The sequence below is a fragment of the Anolis carolinensis genome, unplaced genomic scaffold (genome assembly GCF_035594765.1).
Source record: "Anolis carolinensis isolate JA03-04 unplaced genomic scaffold, rAnoCar3.1.pri scaffold_13, whole genome shotgun sequence".
NCBI lineage: Eukaryota > Metazoa > Chordata > Lepidosauria > Squamata > Dactyloidae > Anolis > Anolis carolinensis.
In genome coordinates this window covers 8,253,216-8,273,140 of record NW_026943824.1, presented here as the reverse complement: position 1 = coordinate 8,273,140, position 19,925 = coordinate 8,253,216, and the positions used below count along the sequence as shown (strand labels likewise).

The window sequence follows — 19,925 nt, the reverse complement described above, 5'->3', positions numbered from 1 at the left end:
GCTATAGTTTAATGGTAGATCATGCAGTTTGTATGCAGAAGCCCCCACATTAAATTCCCAAGGTTGGAAATAGTGACTTTGGAAGTACAATAGAGTCTCGCTTATCCAACATAAACGGGCCAGCAGAATGTTGGATAAACGAATATGTTGGATAATAAGGAGGCATTAAGGAAAAGCCTATTAAACATCAAATTAGTTTATGATTTTACAAATTAAGCACGAAAACGTCGTGCTATACAACAAATTTGACAGAAAAAGTAGTTCAATACGCAGTAATGCTATGTAGTAATTACTGTATTTACGAATTTAGCACCAAAATATCATGATATATTGAAAACATTGACTACAAAAATGCGTTGGATAATCCAGAATGTTAGATAAGCGAGTGTTGGATAAATGAGACTCTACTGTACTACATAAGCCCTTCTAATCAATGTCAGCAATACTGGAATGGATGAACCAGTTGTCCATCCGTTCCAGTATTACTGTTCTGAGGTACAGTTGAATACTGGAACTCAGCCTTCTCTCATTTTCCAAGGATAAAAGTCAAAAGGTGGAAACAGGCACCCAACCTAGATCAGGACATGTCCCACTTTCCTGCAAAAACAACCTTCCTTCTCTATAGCTCTGCTTGCCATCTTCCCCATACAAGCAGCTTCATTGTTAGGTTTTTTTTTCTTTTCTTTAGTTACCAAAGCTTGTATTGCCATTTCTTTTGTTCTCATCGCAGCTTTTTTTTTACATTTTTTCCCAGAGATTTAGCCTTAAGGAATTGCTTCCTTACATCTGATTTAAATGTGAAAATTGGAGATTATGGAATCGGATTCAGCAGATACAAGGTGAGCAAATGTATGTCGGGATGAATACATTTAGAGCTTGAATGAGGCAGTATTGATTGATTGTTGAATGAAACTGTGGTTATCCTGCCACATTTGCAGATTAAGCATTCACAGATTTGATTACTTGGAAATTTCTGTATTTGCCACTGCCTCCAGAAACATAGCCTGAGAAACTATTAACCTTCCATTTCACATTCTAAGGTTTTTCCAATTTGAACAGACCATTTTCTTATTATTTCTATCAAAAACTGTGCTAGACTATGTTTGCAACATTACTAAGCATTTCCAAATTCTTTTTTTTATCATTTTGTGGACTTGCAGAGAGCCAGTAGGGAGTTTGTCCATCCACACTGTTCTTGACTATCCCAGTTCTGTGTTTCTCATTTTCATCTAGTTTTGCTGTTGCTGGATGCATTTCTTGCAACCTAAATGTTTGTGTGTTTCAGGGGAAATGGTCTATGGAAGCAGTGCCACCAGCATTGCCTAGTTCAACATAGTAGTATTATGGGCTCTTTCCTCAATGTTATATTGGTTTGGTTTACATTATATAGTTTGGATTCTCTTTATTTGTGTGTTTTCTACTTCATATGACAGGAAGATTACATTGAAACAGATGAAAAGAAACTTGTGCCTCTTCGATGGTCTGCACCAGAGCTGGTGACTAGCTTTCAGGACAGGCTCTTAACAGCTGAGCAAACAAAATGCAGTAACGTCTGGTATGAAAATTATTTTATTGAGAATTTTTGAAGTTGTCTGACCTGGTCTGATGGACATCTAAATCATACTTTAGACTGTGAATGAGCCCATGTGAGCTGAGCACCCCTTTCCCCAATCTGAGCAAGAAGAGAAGGCTCTTCTGCATGAATAATTTTGATATTTAGGGTTGTTTTAACTCATGCCACTTAGAATAAATTCTCATTTCTTAAATATTGTGGTTCTTATCTGAACTGAAAGTGGGAGTTTACTTCTCATCTGCTTCTCTTGTTTATAGAAGGCGCAGTTTTTTGGTATTCTATGTGGCAGCTTCCAGTCAAGCTCCTGGTAATAATTAGTTTGATAATCTAAACATTAAAGAATGAAGAGTTTGCCATTTTTTTCTGTGATCATGGCTTATGCCCTAGGTACTATAAGCCAAGGTATGGTTTGAAATCTGACATAAATTTTTCCTTTTGCAGGTCACTGGGAGTGACACTATGGGAACTTTTCAGCAATGCTGCAAAGCCTTACTCTGATTTATCTGACGACGAGGTCTTGATGCAGGTCATAAAAGAAAAGGAGACAAAGCTCTTGGCACCAAGTCTTCAACAGCCGTATTCCGATAGATGGTAATTCTGAATCTCTTAAATTCTTATTAGAGTTGGGTACAAACCTATAAGAGGAATTTGGCTTTATTTTTTGAAACCAGATGAATTACACTTAGTCTGTGGAGTACTAGCCTCTGTTGGCCTTCACGTCAGGGACATCCTTAGGACCCGACTTGGCCTTCCTGCAGAACTGACAGTTACGTTGCAGAAGAAATGCAAGACTGTAATCCGGGAAACCAGCTTGAAAGCATCTGGATAAGAATCAAGGGAACCGGGACTCAAAAAGATCTTGTCGTGGGTGTCTACTACAGACTTCCGAGTCAGGATGAAGGACTTGATGAAGCCTTCTGTCAACAGCTGACCAAACAGGCACAAAGAAGAGATATAGTAGTCATGGGCGATTTCAATTATCCCGATATCTGCTGGAAAACAAACTCAGCCAAGAGTCCAACAAATTCCTCACTTGCCTTGCAGATAATTTTATGGTCCAGAAGGTAGAAGAGGCAACAAGGGGATCAGCAACTCTTGATCTAATCTTAACAAATGTGGAAGACCTGATCAATACAGTTGAAGTGGTTGGATCCTTAGGGGCAAGTGACCATGTGCTCCTGCAGTTTGCAATACAAAGGAATGCTGAAACTAAGACAAGTCAAACACGCATTCTGGACTTTAAGAGAGCTGACTTCCAAAAAATGAAGGAATTACTCAGCGGCATTCCATGGACGCCGATATTAAAAAACAAGGGAGTTAAGGATGGATGGGAGTTTTTCAAAAGTGAAATACTCAAGGCGCAAATGCAAACAGTGCCAACAAAGAAGAAAAATAAGACAAGTGCAAAGAAGCCAGAATGGATGTCCAAAGAACTTCTAACTGAGCTAAAGCTCAAAAGTGACATGCACAAGAAGTGGAAAAGGGGAGAAATCACCAAAGAAGAATTCAAATGTATAGCCAACACCTGTAGAGAAAAGGTTCGCAAGGCTAAAGCGTAAAATGAGCTCAGGCTTGCCAGGGACATAAAAAACAACAAAAAAGGCTTTTTTGCTTACGTTGGTAGAAAAAGGAAGAAAAAGGAGGCGATAGGGCCATTGCAAGGAGAAGATGGGGTGATGGGGACAGGGAAAAGGCAGAACTACTTAATGCCTTCTTTGCCTCGGTCTTCTCAGAAAAAGAAAGCCATCTTCAACCTCAGCAACACGGAATGGACGAAGGATTGGGGGAAATCCAACCCCAAATAGGGAAACAAGTTGTCCAGGAACACTTGGCCTCTCTAAACGAATTCAAGTCCCCAGGGCCAGATCAGCTACACCCAAGAGTACTGAAGGAACTAGCGGAAGTTATTTCAGAACCACTGGCAATTATCTTCGAGAGTTCTTGGAGAACGGGAGAAGTCCCAGCAGATTGGAGGAGGGCGAATGTGGTCCCTATCTTCAAGAAGGGAAAAAAGAACGACCCAAACAATTACCGTCCGGTCAGCCTCACATCAATACCAGGCAAAATTCTGGAAAAGATCATTAAGGAAGTGGTCTGCGAACACTTAGAAACAAATGCGGTCATTGCTAATAGTCAACACGGATTTACCAAAAACAAGTCATGCCAGACTAATCTGATCTCTTTTTTCGATAGAGTTACGAGTTGGGTCGATACAGGGAATGCCGTGGATGTAGCGTACCTGGATTTCAGTAAGGCCTTCGACAAAGTCCCCCACGACCTTCTGGCAAACAAACTAGTAAAATGTGGGCTAGACAAAACTACGGTTAGGTGGATCTGTAATTGGCTAAGCGAACGAACCCAAAGGGTGCTCACCAATGCGTCGTCTTCATCATGGAAAGAAGTGACAAGTGGAGTGCCGCAGGGCTCCGTCCTGGGCCCGGTTCTGTTCAACATCTTTATTAACGACTTAGACGAAGGGTTAGAAGGCACGATCATCAAGTTTGCAGACGACACAAAACTGGGAGGGATAGCTAACACTCCAGAAGACAGGAGCAGAATTCAAAACGATCTTGACAGACTAGAGAGATGGGCCAAAACTAACAAAATGAAGTTCAACAGGGACAAATGCAAGATACTTCACTTCGGCAGAAAAAATGGAAATCAAAGATACAGAATGGGGGACGATGCCTGGCTTGACAGCAGTGTGTGCGAAAAAGACCTTGGAGTCCTCGTGGACAACAAGTTAAACATGAGCCAACAATGTGATGCGGCTGCTAAAAAAGCCAATGGGATTCTGGCCTGCATCAATAGGGGAATAGCGTCTAGATCCAGGGAAGTTATGCTCCCCCTCTATTCTGCCTTGGTCAGACCACACCTGGAATACTGTGTCCAATTTTGGGCACCACAGTTGAAGGGAGATGTTGACAAGCTGGAAAGCGTCCAGAGGAGGGCAACTAAAATGATTAAGGGTCTGGAGAACAAGCCCTATGAGGAGCGGCTTAAAGAGCTGGGCATGTTTAGCCTGCAGAAGAGAAGGCTGAGAGGAGACATGATAGCCATGTACAAATATGTGAAGGGAAGTCATAGGGAAGAGGGAGCAAGCTTGTTTTCTGCTGCCCTGCAGACTAGGACACGGAACAATGGCTTCAAACTACAGGAAAGGAGATTCCACCTGAACATCAGGAAGAACTTCCTCACTGTGAGAGCTGTTCGACAGTGGAACTCTCTCCCCGGGGCCGTGGTGGAGGCTCCTTCCTTGGAGGCTTTTAAGCAGAGGCTGGATGGCCATCTGTCGGGGGTGCTTTGAATGCGATTTCCTGCTTCTTAGCAGGGGGTTGGACTAGATGGCCCATGTGGTCTCTTCCAACTCTACTATTCTATGATTCTATGATTCTATGATGGCAATGGACCCCCATTTAGGTGAAGGTGTGTTGGTCTTGCAGTCATGATTCCAGGTCCTAAAACCATGCGCCAGATCTAGTTGAAGTTTGGATCCAAAGAACATGTACCAGCATCAAGGATGTGTTTGTGCAATGTCTGGCCAAGTCTGGGAACTATATCCTGGAACAACTTATTCTACTGAACATCATGCTCTGGAGTCATCTTGTGTATTCAGGGGCCAGATTCTGAAGTGTCTTTCTGTCAGTCTATATATGGTTCATGGACATTGATCCTCCTCTGTCGAGCTTCCGAACTGGCTGTGCTGACTGGGTTGTGGGTATTTCTCCTAAAGCTTGAGTTCTGCTCCACGACACAAAGCTAGACATGGTCAAAGGAGGTGAACCTCATAATCTCTTTGTGGCCTTTTAAAGTCTAACAAAAGGTGTTGGTGGTGTTAAATCATTTAGTGTATGGCCGTGGTGTACACCTTCCCAGTGTGAGTTGGGTGGATATGACAACAGCGGTTGTTGGATTTGTGGTAATGTGGAGATTGAGTTAGGGTGGGAGTGGTGTCACTCATATACTGCATCGTAGCACTCTCTCCTGTAATGTCAAAAATGACTCTGGAGAATGACAAGATGGGAATGAAATATTCAATGAATGTAAGGTACTTTGAAAGCAAGCTGAGGGTGAGAAATTAGAGACAACAGAAAGGAACTAGTACTGTTTTATTTTAGTATTTAACTGTGTTGTTCTTCTCATAGGTATGAAGTCTTGCAGTTCTGCTGGTTGTCACCAGACAAGAGAGCAACGGCAGATGAGGTGCATAAGCTTCTAACGTATCTCCGTATGCAAAGTCAAAGGGATACAGTGATTGATCCTGAACACTGGAATGATCTCAAGCCAAACACTTCGAACAGAGACTCCTCAAGTAATTCTGCCTTCCCAATCCTGGATCCTTTCCCAGGGAGCAGGTTTGGCCATGAGATGGAGGAAGTCCTCACTGTAACTGAAACAAGTCGAGGGCTCAACTTTGAATACATCTGGGAGGCTGCCAAGCACGATCACTTTGAAAGCCAGGCGGATCCTGATGAAAGGATGAGTTATACAAATATCTTCTTCCCCGTGGAGGTTTTTGAGAACACACTTATGGAGCAGGGGCCTGGAGCTCAAGATGAAAGTGGGCAGGAAATTGCACTTTGTGTGCCTGGTGAACTTCCGGTGTTCAATGCTCATAAGCCCTCTGTTGGAAATGATTATTACATCCAATTGGAAGAGAAGAGTGGGGGTAATACTCTACACTTGGATAGCCAGGCTGCTGTATTGACAACAGAAGTGGACAGCCCCGAAGTTCTACGAGACAAAAACACTAATTTCATGGTTCTTAGGGATTTTGCTGCTGAATCAACTACAGAAGGGGATTTTTTGTATAACACCGATCCTAAGGAAGGATTCCATCTTAATGGCCCTGAAAGCCCTTTCCAAAATACATTTGGCGATCTCAGCACAACTGAACAGTTCTCCAATACCAGAAATAGATTTGAATTAACTGATATAAATGACATCCATGTGGCACTTGAAACAGTTTCTGACTCTGTTTTGGAGAAATCTAAACGTGATCACTCCAAGAACATAAGTCCTAGAGTCACTTCAAAGCATGAAAATCTCTCCTTGTTTGGGGATACTATACAGCAGACTGATCTTCATGTGCTGACTTCAGAAGAGCTGACTGATAATTATCTTTTTCTTCAAGAGAAACATTTATTAAAGGGGGCACTGGGTAACAAAGCTGCTAGTGATGTTGATGGTGAGAATCTCAGAAGGGCATTAGACATCACAAATACACTGGAGTCACTAAATACAGATCCTTTAGGAGTTGAATGTAATGTTACTGGAAATACCCCTGTCCATGAAGATGAGCATTTTGTTCAAATAGGTACAGATAAACACACACATTTTTCTGCTGACTCCCTTGTGTCAAATCAGACGCATTCTAGCACACTTGTCATAGATATGCAGCACACGTCCCCTTTATCAAAAGTTGAAAAGCCTCTTTCTAACATAGGAATTGATAATAATGCACCCTGCACTGTGGGATTTGGAAAGGATTGCCTCTCTGAAGCAGACTGTACTGAAACACAATCCCTAAAAGCCAAAACCCAAATGGATGGGGTCAGTCCCTCTGGCAGCCCTTTGCTCCATGCACAAGAGGCAGAAAGGCAGAGGAAAAACCAGGAACTTGAAAATGACAATAATTGTTGGGGAGAGTTGGTCCATGACTTGGAGAATAAGCAGTTTGGATTAGAACAAGATGATGCATATCCTCTGGATCAAACGGATGAAACTTTTGCTCAGATCCAAAAACTTAACTCGGAGGGTCTCCTCAAAGACATCCCTCTCTTGTCTGTCCTTCCTTCAGATCGTACAAGTCATGACAGTCTGCTGGAAGACAGTTTATCAACTCCTCCTCAGAGCTCAGGGCAATCTGTAGACACGCCAGACTCATTAGATTCTTTAGATGTGAATGAGGTCTTGGTCTCTTTAGCAGGTCAGAAACTTTTGCCACCGGACAAACCTGCCGATAGCGGCTATGAAACTGAAAATTTGGAGTCACCTGAATGGACCTCACATCTGATTGGCAGCAACTCTAGTGAAGTAACTGCTTTGTCCAGTGCAGATGGCGAACATCTTTTGCATGATAACCCCATGATAATTGTGTCATCTGAAGTAAATGCTGACTTGGATGCAGTAAATATCATGGATAGGCATGAAGAGGTTTCTAAGACTGTTTTTAGTGGCATTCAGAATTCGTACAGAGATTCAGCTTATTTTTCTGACAACGATTCAGAACTAGATAAGAAATCTGAGGTGATCAAGACATCCACAGAACCAAAAGTACTTCTAGAGACCAGTGCTAGCAGGAACTCTTTTGAATTGGAAAATAGTGTAAATACTGGAAATAGACCAAATGAGGATAGAATAGTTGATGATTGGTGTTCTAATAACTCATGCTTACAGGTAGAATTGGATGAGAGGCTAGAGGGCCCTGGAATTGATGAAAGAAAGCAGAAATATTGCCATAAAAATAGTAATACAACTGGACTGCTACCTGTGGTGGAGGTGGAGACTACTGCAGATGATGAAGTGGAAATATATGAGGAGTCCCCCATAAGTGTGTCTTGTATAGGCACTAATACAGCAGACTTTCTCCCTGAGAGAGACCTAAAGCTTACGCCAACAGAAATCTTTGAAAAAGCCTTACTGGGTCACCTTGAAGGCCATACGTTGAAAGAACCAGACGTTGAAGGGAAATATCTGGGTAAGCTTGATGTTTCTGAAATGCTCAGTCTGTCAATGGATGGTGACGACGCTGATGAGGAAGATGAAAATAGTGATGATTCTGAGGACGACATGAGAACGTTTCATTTTCATGGGCTCAGCTCCGACAGTGATGAAGAAATCATGCATCAGGTACCAGTGATTCTCACTGACAACGATGATGGCAGAACTTTAAGGAGCTTGTTGAAACATCCAAAGCAAATGGAAGGAAACAGCCCTGCTGAAAGTGTTCAGAAGAACGAGAGGAAAGCGGTCACATTCTTCGATGATGTCACTGTTTATCTTTTTGATCAGGTATGTTTCATATCTGTGTTTGTGTTGTTCTCTCATAATGGGATGGGAAAGAAGGCACAATAACAGCAGGTCCTTTGAGGAATGTTTGAGCATCTAGAGTTTGCCAATACAAAAATATTGTTGCAGAAGGAAACAAGAAGTGTGTTAAACATTACATCAAGTGAGAAAAGTGAATTAATGTTTTCCTTCATAACGCTTGGGAATCCCAAATAAGGTAATATAATATTGGAAAATTATGAATCATTCTAAAATAAGATGATATTCAGGGACACTTTATTTACTTTGTGCTTTAGAGACCATGTCACGTTCATAACAAGTAAAGAATGGTCGGTCTGGCTGCCCTTTCTTGCCAATTGAGCCAGTTATTGGTTGAATACCCATCTAGACACAAATGGGTTCTAGATGCAGAGCGCATAGAACAGGTGAGCTCTTTTACATACCTAGCCTTAGTATACGCAGAGACTGGCTATTGGCTGGCACACTCCCAATCTTGCACGATCAAAGCTAGGGCACGCTCCAACACACTGGCAAGATTGCTAACCCACAGATATCCTGGCTCCTTAACTTCAATAATCAAAGTTTATAAAGCAAAAATCCTTCCCATAATATTATATGGAGCAGAAATCTGGGGTCTAACCAGATTACCAATATTGGAACAAACACAATCAAAATTTTTAAGACAGATCCTTGTTGTTGACACTAAGACCACCGCTGCTGCAGTCAGAGCAGAGTTAGAAATATATTCTATTGAAGGACTTGCCAAAATCAGGGCCTTTAATTACTGGGCTAAAATAAAAAATCTCGAAAATAACAGACTCCCAAAATTGTGCTTCTTAGAACAATCTAATGGCCAGAACAACTAACTAGGTATCTTCACATCTGTGAATTACAAATTACTTCCTTAGGCCAGAATAGGGAGGCTGAAAGAAGGACAGTAACCCAAAGGATCCTAGATATTGAAGCCCAGAAAGACACAGCCACCCTGTCAAACACCCTGTCTGAAGTGGTTAGGACGTTTTAAACGTAATTTCCAGCGGGCGTTATATCTAAAAGCAGATATGCCAAGACATCTAAGAATCGCATTCACCAGGGCAAGATTCGAACAAAGGGAGTCCATGGAGAGATATGGCAGATTCAACCACATCCCATATGAAGAAAGATTATGTATTTGTGGCACCCCTGAAGTCAAAAATTTGAACCACACTTTGCATAATTGTAACTTATACGAAAAAGAAAGGAAACAATACTTATGGCCTTTTATTTGTAATAAAATAAGCTGGGACATAGCAGCCAAAACTACATTTTTATTGGCCGATTATAACCCCATTGTGACAACAAAAGTGGCCCTGTATTTGCTTAAAGCTGCTAAAAGGAGATCGGAGTACATAGATCAGATTGGGGTGCAGTGTAGGGGAGATGAGGATAGTTGATGCATACATCTATGGCTAAGCTACATTGGCACCAAGCTGGCAAATACCTGTATATATTTTTTTTATTTTAAGTGTACCAGATGTATGTTGTATTTCATGTTTGTATTGTCTGTGCTTGATAAGGCCAACTGGCTAGTCAATAAATTGTTGTTGTTGTTGGTTGAATAGATGCAGAACTATTTGCCCCAACTTCACTGAAGCAGGGACAACATAATCAGGCATAGATAAAACACAATTGTACCAGTAACATACAGCTGTAATTATAAATTGCCCTGATTTTCCATGTAATATTTTAAACTTAGAATAGATGTGTGCATCTATTCAACTTGGAATAGATGTGGCCCTTTCTCTTTCTGAAAGTAGTTGGCTTACTTTTATAAAACTCCAAGGTTGTGTATGTTGTTTTTAGTTCTGTAATGAGATAGCCACAAAATAGCTTTTATTCCTTGTGAAAAAGCAAATTAGCACAACTGTTTGTTTTTGTGAAAGGTCTCAAAAATAAACCATGGTTGAATTGTATAATATTACAGAGTTTGTTGGACAAAGTGGTTGCTTTTCCTAGATCCCCTTGTTCCATTGATCACACCAAATTTTTGTACAGTGAAAGGTAACAAAAATTCTGCACAAAGGATAGATTTGCAAATCTTAGCAGCAGGAGAAAAAATGCAATGCTTTGTGTTTCATAATAATTATTATCAGTTAATTTCTTTTAAAGAGATATAACAACATCTTCTTTGTAAATATTAACACACACACACACACCATACTACTTGGCAGATTGGATTTGGCTCAGAGGACTGTAGTTAATGTGTTTTTAATGCACTTAGTACAAATAACATGGCACTGAAGGATGTGAGAGCGGCCCAAATGGTACACAAAGTACAAGCATGAACTGAACAAGATCACGATTTAGCAGAACAGCCAGCTTGAGACCCATTGTGTTCAGAGAACTGAGGAGTATGCAGTGACTACAGCTTTTCTTTCTGGGGTTTGAAGACACGATGTCTGGATTCAGCAGTGCTTTGTTACTAATTCCTCTTTTGAAGCAGGAATTACAGTGAGCTGCACAACAAGTATCAAACAGAAGTGCATTGTTAAGTGATATACAGAAAGGGCAGCAATGTGTTGAACACAGGACGTACCGATACAATCATTATTGTTTTAATGAGGAGGACAGTCATTTATATTTCCCATTAGGAGACACCTAGGCTGTTGCAAAGGCCCCTAATGTTAATTTGTCGACCCAACATTTAATGCTACATAATTTGGATAACTTCACCTGGTGAAAAAAACCCAGAAGCTAATCCTATTTCTTTATTTCTTAGGAAACGCCAACCAAAGAGCTTGGAAACCATACCACAGAATCAAACCACTCAGACTCTAGTAATGTTCCTGCTCCGGCTTCAGGCCTTGGCTACTTGAATAAATTTACAAATTCTGAAAGCTCTACTGATGAAGAAGGTACTTAGTCTTTGAGTCGTGTGCTTTGAGAATTATGAGACCTTGCAAACTCTAGATACAGTAGAGTCTCACTTATCCAACATAAACGGGCCGGCAGAATGTTGGATAAGCGAATATGTTGGATAATAAGGAGGGATCAAGGAAAAATCTATTAAACATCAAATTAGGTTATGATTTTACAAATTAAGCATCAAAACATCATGTTATACAACAAATTTGACAGAAAAAGTAGTTCAATATGCAGTAATGCTATGTAGTAATTACTGTATTTATGAATTTAGCACCAAAATATCACGATGTATTGAAAACATTGACTACAGAAATGTGTTGGATAATCCAGAACGTTGGATAAGTGAATGTTGGATAAGTGAGACTCTACTGTACATAGTTCCAAAGTATGTTTGAGCATATGGTGGTACTGAAGTGATGTGTATGGCTTGAAAAAGCATATACTGTATAACCAGAACATATTGTGTCTCAACCCAGGTATATGTCCATCTAACATGATGGCAGTATTTTCCTTGCTGATGTTACAGAGACGATAAAGTAAATGATTATAGCTCAGTACCTAAGCAAGTGTTTAACATGCAAAGAGTCAGGTTTAATCTGTGATATCTCCAGGCAACCCTGGGAAAATCTAAATCCATGGGAGGTCAGTATAGATTGAGTCCGGCAACCATCCTCCTTGTGACCCATTGCAGACTACACCAATTGGACAAAACAGTCAAGTCCACTTCAGGGTTTAAAAGCACCCATTTTATTTCCAAATTAGACTTGCAGGGGAAATGCGTTCTATTTAATTGCACTTTCTGTAAACCTCCAGGAGTGCCGTGATTCATTTCAGGATTTTATCCTCTCCGGCAGGAAGCTTGTGAGGCTGCACGCTCAGGACATGCTCAATCCTGGAATAAAAAACACTGAGATGGATAGAGTGTACATGCCATTCCTCCTCTTCATTCTGCTTACCCAATGTGTGTGTGCTCTGTTGCAGGAGGGGGCTTTGAATGGGATGACGACTTCTCTTCCGCAGAGCCCTCTTTTATATCGAAAGCTGCAAATAGCCTCATTAGCTCCAAATCCTCTCTTCAGACCTCAAAGTACTTCTCTCCTCCACCGCCGCCTCGAAGCCCCGAACAAAACTGGTCGCACCCCTTACCTTACTCCAGGTTCTCTATCTCACCAGCAAACATTGCAAGCTTTTCTCTCACTCACCTGACGGATTCTGATATCGAACAGGGAGGCAAGTATTTTCCTTTCAGGAGTAGTCCGAAGCATAACTCTAGCTTTCAGGCATTGCTTTGTTAAGGGGCTTACTTTAAAATGTTAAAAGTTTTGCCCAAGAAATTAAAATGAATTTAGTGTAACCCGTAATTATAAAGACTGTATGAATGAGAGAGCCGATGTTGGAAAGCTAAAGCATATATCCTAATTTTAATTCGGCGGAGCCCCCAGATGGCGTAGTGGACTAAGTGACTTGAAGGTTGGGTTGCTGACCTGAAAGCTGCCAGGTTCGAATCCCACCTGGGGAGAGTGTGGATGAGCTCCCTCTATCAGCTCCAGCTCCATGCGGGGACATGAGAGAAGCCTCCCACAAGGATGGTAAAAACATCAAAACATCCGGGCGTCCCCTGGGCAACGTCCTTGCAGACGGCCAATTCTCTCACTCCAGAAGCAACTCCGGTTGCTCCTGACACGAAAAAATTTTTTTTTAATTCGGCAGCATCTGGAGGGCCCACATTCCTTGCTTACATTTACTGCTTGCCAAAATAACAAATTCATCCTTGGCTCTTTTCATTTTGTTAGGATATTTTTGACCCTCTGAATTCCCTGGTACATATGAGCCCTTGGTGTTTGGCTTATATGCTCACATTGGGTTCTGTAGAAACACTTTGTTTGTATGAAAAGTGCTGATTAGATAAGATTCTTGGCCTTTTTAATCAATAAGGCCAGTGTCTAAGATACTGTAGCTTTCTTTTATGTTGTTACCAGTGACATTGAAGGGAGCGATTTTGATAATCGTGCCTGAGAGCCTTCCAGGTGTGCCTAAAGGATGGGTTTCATAATAGAAAATTGAAAGCAATGGGTTTAAATTTCAGAATCTCATTTTTGAGGGACAGGGAACCTTTGGGGCAGTCCACACCAAAATAAATTTTACGAGAAGGTATTATTCCAAAAGCTTTGTCTCACTGTCTTGCCACCTCTTTCATATCAACTTAGTTTATATAGGACCCTTCCCTGGGAAGTAAACTTGATGGAAAATAGTTTTGATGGAATGCATCTGGAGGTCAAATATCCCAAGTCCTTTTCTCTCCTAACTCACAAATCTATACTTCTCAACAGGGAGCAGCGAAGACGGAGAAAAAGATTAAATGGCTGAAACTTCTTTCAGTGTATAGTCATGCTTTTGGAGGACACTTCTGTTTTCTGCCTAAGAGCCAGTGCTTTTTAAAAAAGTTTTCCTTTGAAAAGAAAGCAAATCTGCTGATACCCGGTACTGACACGGTTGACAACTCAATCAGGACCTGAACTTGAAGGTGGATGTTGATACTTTGCAATGTAAATGTTCCATTTTCCTATCCTTTTTTTTTGGGAAACGTGCATTTTACAATTCCTTTTAAACACTATTTCTGTGCTTGCTCCCCCATCTGCCCCTAAGTACTTGAAGTATCCTCCAGGCAATTTGTAACTATGTAAAATACTATGTTCTGGTTTCTACATAGGATTGTATCATACTATGCCCTTTTATATTTTGTGTATTACTGTATGAACGTGTACAATTGTATATACCTAAGCAGCAGGTAGCTGTGTCTCTTGAAGTGGTCTGCTGAGGGCTGTGGTGTTGCAAGCCATATTTCAAAGACTTCACATGTTGCTTAGCTGCGGATGCACTATTGGCTACTTCCCCCAGGTCCCCCTTGTTGTATAAAGTCATTCTTTGCTTTTTGATCGATGGAAGTTGTTGTTTTGGACCCATTTAACCATTTTGTTTCTTTATACCAGTTTCGCATTTCTGTGCGGTGCACTTGTTGGAATGTACAGAACTTGTGTCTTCCTTTTAAAAATATACTTGTGAGAAGTTGATGTGCTAATCTTGTTTCTAAAGGGGGCAGTTCACTTGGAGATAGATCCCCATTTTTCAGTGAAATGGTCAAGGAGTTAGAGTTGATTTATCAAGTGGTGGCAGTCTGTAGGCGTAGGAATCACTTTCAGGAGAAGTCTTGAAAGACACTGGAATTCTATGTTTCTGTATGTATGTGTGTTCAAGCAGTGATCTTCGTTACTGAGTAACTTCTGATCTCACTCACCTCATCTTTAGGGATTTGCCACCCTTTTTGTGAGGCAGTTCAACAGGGAATGTGTTTGACCCATGCAGTCATTCTGGATCTTTCTTTCATGCGTCTCAAAAGAAACATCTTGATGAAGCAGGCCATGGGACTACCTGGGTTTTGTGGTTCTCAGAAATCAGCATGCAACAAAACACTCCTCAAAATTAATTTGGATCTTTGGATCTTATTTGTGCTTTGGATACAAATACTAACATTTGTCAGCATGGTCAGTGGGGGTGTTGACCTTCCTGTCTGGAGGTGATGGGTATTGCTGTCCAGCACATCTGGGGTAGACCAGGCTGGGAAAGGCTAGCGGGTGAAAGTAGTGTGTGTCGATACCCCCAGTTTGTTTCAGTTCATCCTTAGAAAACATTTGGATCACTTTATCTTAGTAAAATGTGTACATTCCACATACTGGAGCCCATGGTGAGCCAAAGTTCTGTTCTCCAGGACTTCCTTTGGAAAGTACAGCACTTGGACAAGCTAGTTTTTTGGACTTGAGTGGTTAGAATTTTCCAGTTAGCATGAAAATGGCATTTGGGTTGTTTAAATTACAAAAAACACTTTGTTTTCATGTCTAGGGAAGTGAATTTCTGGAATTTTTGAAAACACTCCTTTGCAGTGGGTTCCTGCCAGCTGTGCAAAGGCTTTATAGTCTTCCAAGATTATGTTAGGACTCAAATATATATTAGACCATCATATGAAATACAAATCTGTCCCTGTCTCATTGGCAGGAGGGAATGGCAAAGTCTATGCTGCTGCCAGTGTAAACCAGAGATGCTTTCCTAGTGGATGAAATGGTTGTGACACACACATAACTGCTGAAGCTTTTAAAAATACAAGCACTTTAACACTCTAAAGTTAAGCCTGCTCTGTCTGAGGAAGACATCTTTTCATATTCACAAATGCAGGCCAATAGCTGACTTCTCGTAGATTTTTTTTTCTTTTTGCACTATAGTTGTGAGGAGCAGTTCTGTGTTTTTCCAAGACTGGGAAACAGTGCTTTTAATGAAAGGCAGTGTTTCCTTTGGCCCGATGTGCAAGAGGGAGTTTTCCCTAGCCATTGCTGCTGCTGCCGCCTCATAAGTGCTCTGGCCCACCTGTATATATTTGCTAAGTAGGCATTTGGCAGGTAGTTTTTTCTCCCCTGAAAAGGGATGAATTATTAGGGAAAGCCTCTGGTTCATTGTGAAGCTCTGTCTGTGTTCGTTGTCTGCCTGCAAAGGATAAAGGGTTACTTGTGAAAAGGAGATGGATCTGACCGTAACCACTGAACATTAAGTCCTTATGGTCCATTTCTGAGTCCTAGGACCAGGAATTGCACAGTCGCTGATCTCTGCTGCTACTCATATACAGATGCTGCTTAAACCGTCCCATTGCAGTAAAGCAACTGAAAGAGATCCGTGGGATCTGGCTTAAATATAGAAATACTTAACTAGAGGGGAAAGACTCCAAGTATCTGTCAATGCAATGCAATTCCACTGCAGTTAATTTGGCCCACTCTAGGTGCATTTAGACTGCGCCTTCCATTATCTCATGGCCAGTGATGGGTGTTATAGTCCTGCAGGTTTGGAGGACTCTATGTTGAGAAAGGCGGTACCATCTTTCTAGTGGGAAACCAAACAAAACAAGGAGGATTTTTAATTGCTAAATTATTTCCCAAGTTTCATATGTACATGAGGGGGTAGGAATTTCGTATTCCTTGGAAATAGGCTGATTGTTTTTTAAATCATTGGTGAAGCATTAATGAGAACCATTCAAGACTGCTTTTTAATCAGTGTTTTAGATTGTTTAGTGTGCAATTGTGTGCGTGAAAGAGATTAAGAGAGGGAATGAATTTAGAAAATTATAGGAGACAGAGAAACAGGCACTCCGCTTAAATTTAATGGGTGGCAAAAATGGCTGTTTGGATTGGAAAACAAATTGGAAACAGCCTTATATGAAATAGCCTTAAAAGAGGGTGTTAAAATTAACATTAGCTTTAAGTTGTATTAACAATTCCCTAAAATGGTCACGTCTTTAGGGAGAAGTTGTAGAGGACATGGATACAAGAGAAAGTGGATATATGATGAGAGTGTTCGTTGCCACCAGCCTGGTTTTTGTTTTTATTGTATTTTATTTTTAAATGAAACTTGAATGAATTTAAAATGTTTGGTTCTGTTTAATGAATTGTCTGATCTTGCACAGCAGTAGGCATAACCTAATGGTAAGTGGTACTGATTTATGTGTATATAAGACGTTTGCGCTATTTGTAAATGAGGAAATGTTTCTGACAGAATCATAGGGGAGCGGTATTCCTAATTTAATGCAGGTATGAAATTTATGGCAATATGTTAGTTCATGAAATTTCAGGTTGAACTTGTCTTTAAATTATGTACATTTAAAAACTGTAAAATTTCTACTGTAAAATTTCACCTAGTGTGATTCAAGACTGCTTGTAATTTAAAGAACCTTATTTAATACTCAAAATAAAATAAAGGTATATATTTATAAACCTGGTCTCTGATGCTAATTCTGCCATCTAATCTATGCAATTGATATGGTTTTCACAGTAGTCTTGTTGAGAACAGGTTTAATTTCAGATCTTTCATATATGTATGTGTGTGTGTGTGTGTGTGTGTGTGCAAATTTAAGAAAATATGCTACCGTGTTTCCCCGAAAATAAGACAGTGTCTTATATTAATTTTTGCTCCCAAAGATGTGCTAGATTTTCAGGGGATGTCGTATTTTTCCATGAAGAGGAATTCACATTTATTGTTGAACAAAAAAATGAACATGTATTATATACTGTACAGTAGTTGTCATCACAAACCAGCATAACCAGACAAACTGTGAATCCTATCAAGAATTTCTTGTTCCTTCATCGTGGTCCCTGTGAAATGCACACAATTGGGTCTTCTGCGCCTGCGCAGACAATTTCGGAATTCTCTAGAAGCTCTTAAAGATACATTTTTTGGCGGGGGCCCCGCCCATGCCTCCCCTGAGTATATATAGGCAGTGGGAGGAGCCACCGCCTCAGTTCCTTTTTTCCGCCGCAATAGGCAACTAGGAATTTCTCTGTGCTCTAATTGTTTAATCTAGTTTATATAATATCTCCTGGATTTGACCTCTGGACTTCCTTTGACTACTCTCTGGACTTCGATTTGGACTTTTACTTTTGCTTTCTGACGTGCGACCTCGGACCGTTTGACATCTCCACAGGCCAGTTACCTTCCTGCCTTTAAAATGGCGGCCTTGTTTAAAAAGTGCTCGCGGTGTGGCGGGAAACTCCCGGACACCGATGGTCATTCTATGTGCCTGCTCTGCCTGGGGGAGGGACATGCTGCTCGTTCCTGTTCCATTTGCCAATCATTCACCCCCCAGGCTAGGAAAAACCGCGAGACGCGCCTGAAAGCGCTGCTATACGAGCAGGCCCTCTTACCACCGGCACCTCAGGCTCCTAAAAGAGCTGCCTCTGAGCCCCCAACTTCCTTAGTAGCTCCTTCTACGGTGGCTCAGACTGCAAACTTACCTGTTGGTAGAGAGGCAGGGGACGGGGGCCCTCCTCAGAAAAAGCTTAAGCCGAAAAAGCTTAAAACTGCAGGGGCGAAAGCCAAGAAACGCGAGACTCCAGCGGCTCCGGGGGATTTCCCCCTCCCCTCTCCCAAACTTCGTCAGCTTCGGGCGGCTCGGGAGAGAGAGTTAGCCCTGGGAGCAGCCAGGCTGCAATGCCTATGCCCTTACTGCTTCAGTTTGAGCCAACCGAGGCGAGTCCTCTCCCTCCAGAGCTCATCCTCGCTCCCAGCGCTCCTCCCCCGTCATCGGAGGGACTTCCAAACGGAACCGGGCTACAACAACTGGCCACGCCCCTGGCGCCGACCCTGGAAAGAGAAGGAGGGAGGCCTGACGATATCATGGCCTCTGAAAGGGAGGAGTCAGAGGCAGCTCCGATTTCAGCAACAGCGCCTGGAACCAGCAGGGCTCGATCTCGAGGGCGTTCTTCCTCCAGACGCAGCCAGCGCCATCGTGTGCACAGAAGGCGCTATTACTCCCCATCCTCGGATTCATGGAGCTCCGAATCCGGGGATTCCAGGGGACGACGTCGATCCCGAAGCTCATCTTTTAGATTGTCGTATGGCTCCGGTTCTCCCTTCCCTTATTACTTTCATGGGGATCCCATCTATACTCGGGATTATTTTAATGCGATGGTTCCACATTCGCTACGGCGACGGGGCCGCGCTTCGCGAAGAGACCTTGGGGCACATGCTCCAAATGATCAGGGGCAATTAAGCCAGGTTACGGCCCCTGGTGTGGAACCAATCCCAAATCCTTCCCAAACAGCTACTATGACCCAGGTAGAAACAGTTCTACCCCAAGCTTCCACGCCCTCTATCCCAGCTCCCACCCCCGCCCCTAGAGCTAATGCACCTCCAACAGTAGATGCGGGGTCAGGGTCTGAATCGACTTCATCACAAGAGCCTGTGGAACCACCTGCTCCTGGAAATTTGGTTGATGCAGATGAAGGGAATGCTGTTGAAGAGATCCAAGGCTTCGCCTCTCTCATTTCACGACTGGCCAAAGCTCTGAACTTACCAGCGCCCCGAGCTCCATCCTTGGTGGACGACCCAGTTTTTTCTCAGGATCAGCAGCGAGCACCAACAACCACCCCGCTCCCTACTTTGCCTTACCTTTTGCAGCTCCTCAAGGCCCCTGACATGGCACCCTCCCTGGTTCCAGCCATTTCTAAGAGGGCTGATAATCTATATCGTATAGACCTCTCATCGGCTGAATGGTTGGGTAAACACCCTAAGCCCAATTCCATTGTTGTGGACGTCTCTCAAACTAGACCAACACAAAGATCTCAATCCGCTCCTGCGGACAGAGAGGGAAAGAAATTAGATGCCATAGGAAGAAAAATCTACACTTCAGCTGGCCTCTTCGCTCGGTTAGCTCACTATGGGGCCTATATGGGAGCGTACCAAAACTACTTATGGAATAAAATCGCTCCGCTCATGGACCACCTACCTGCAGAACAGTTGCGCCTCGCCAGGGCGTTTAAACAAGAAGCATGCCAGTTAGCAGGCCTCCAAAAGGAGCTGGCCAAGCATACAGCCGATTCGGCGGGTAAGCTGTTTGCCACTT

General features: G+C 42.2%; 1 protein-coding gene across 2 annotated transcripts in view; it reads left to right on the top strand.

The window, feature by feature from the left end:
- Positions 1-17,298, top strand: part of lmtk2 (lemur tyrosine kinase 2) — a 136,649-nt gene extending 119,351 nt beyond the window's left edge. For both annotated transcript variants that reach the window (XM_062964390.1, XM_008120892.3), the window contains 7 exons: positions 755-839; positions 1,434-1,555; positions 2,015-2,164; positions 5,719-8,587; positions 11,343-11,478; positions 12,470-12,718; positions 13,819-17,298. In XM_062964390.1, the coding sequence (XP_062820460.1) occupies positions 755-839; positions 1,434-1,555; positions 2,015-2,164; positions 5,719-8,587; positions 11,343-11,478; positions 12,470-12,718; positions 13,819-13,847 (3,640 nt within the window). In that variant the 3' untranslated portion in view covers positions 13,848-17,298. The remainder of the gene's footprint in view (positions 1-754; positions 840-1,433; positions 1,556-2,014; positions 2,165-5,718; positions 8,588-11,342; positions 11,479-12,469; positions 12,719-13,818) is intronic.
- The last annotated feature ends 2,627 nt before the right edge of the window (positions 17,299-19,925 follow it).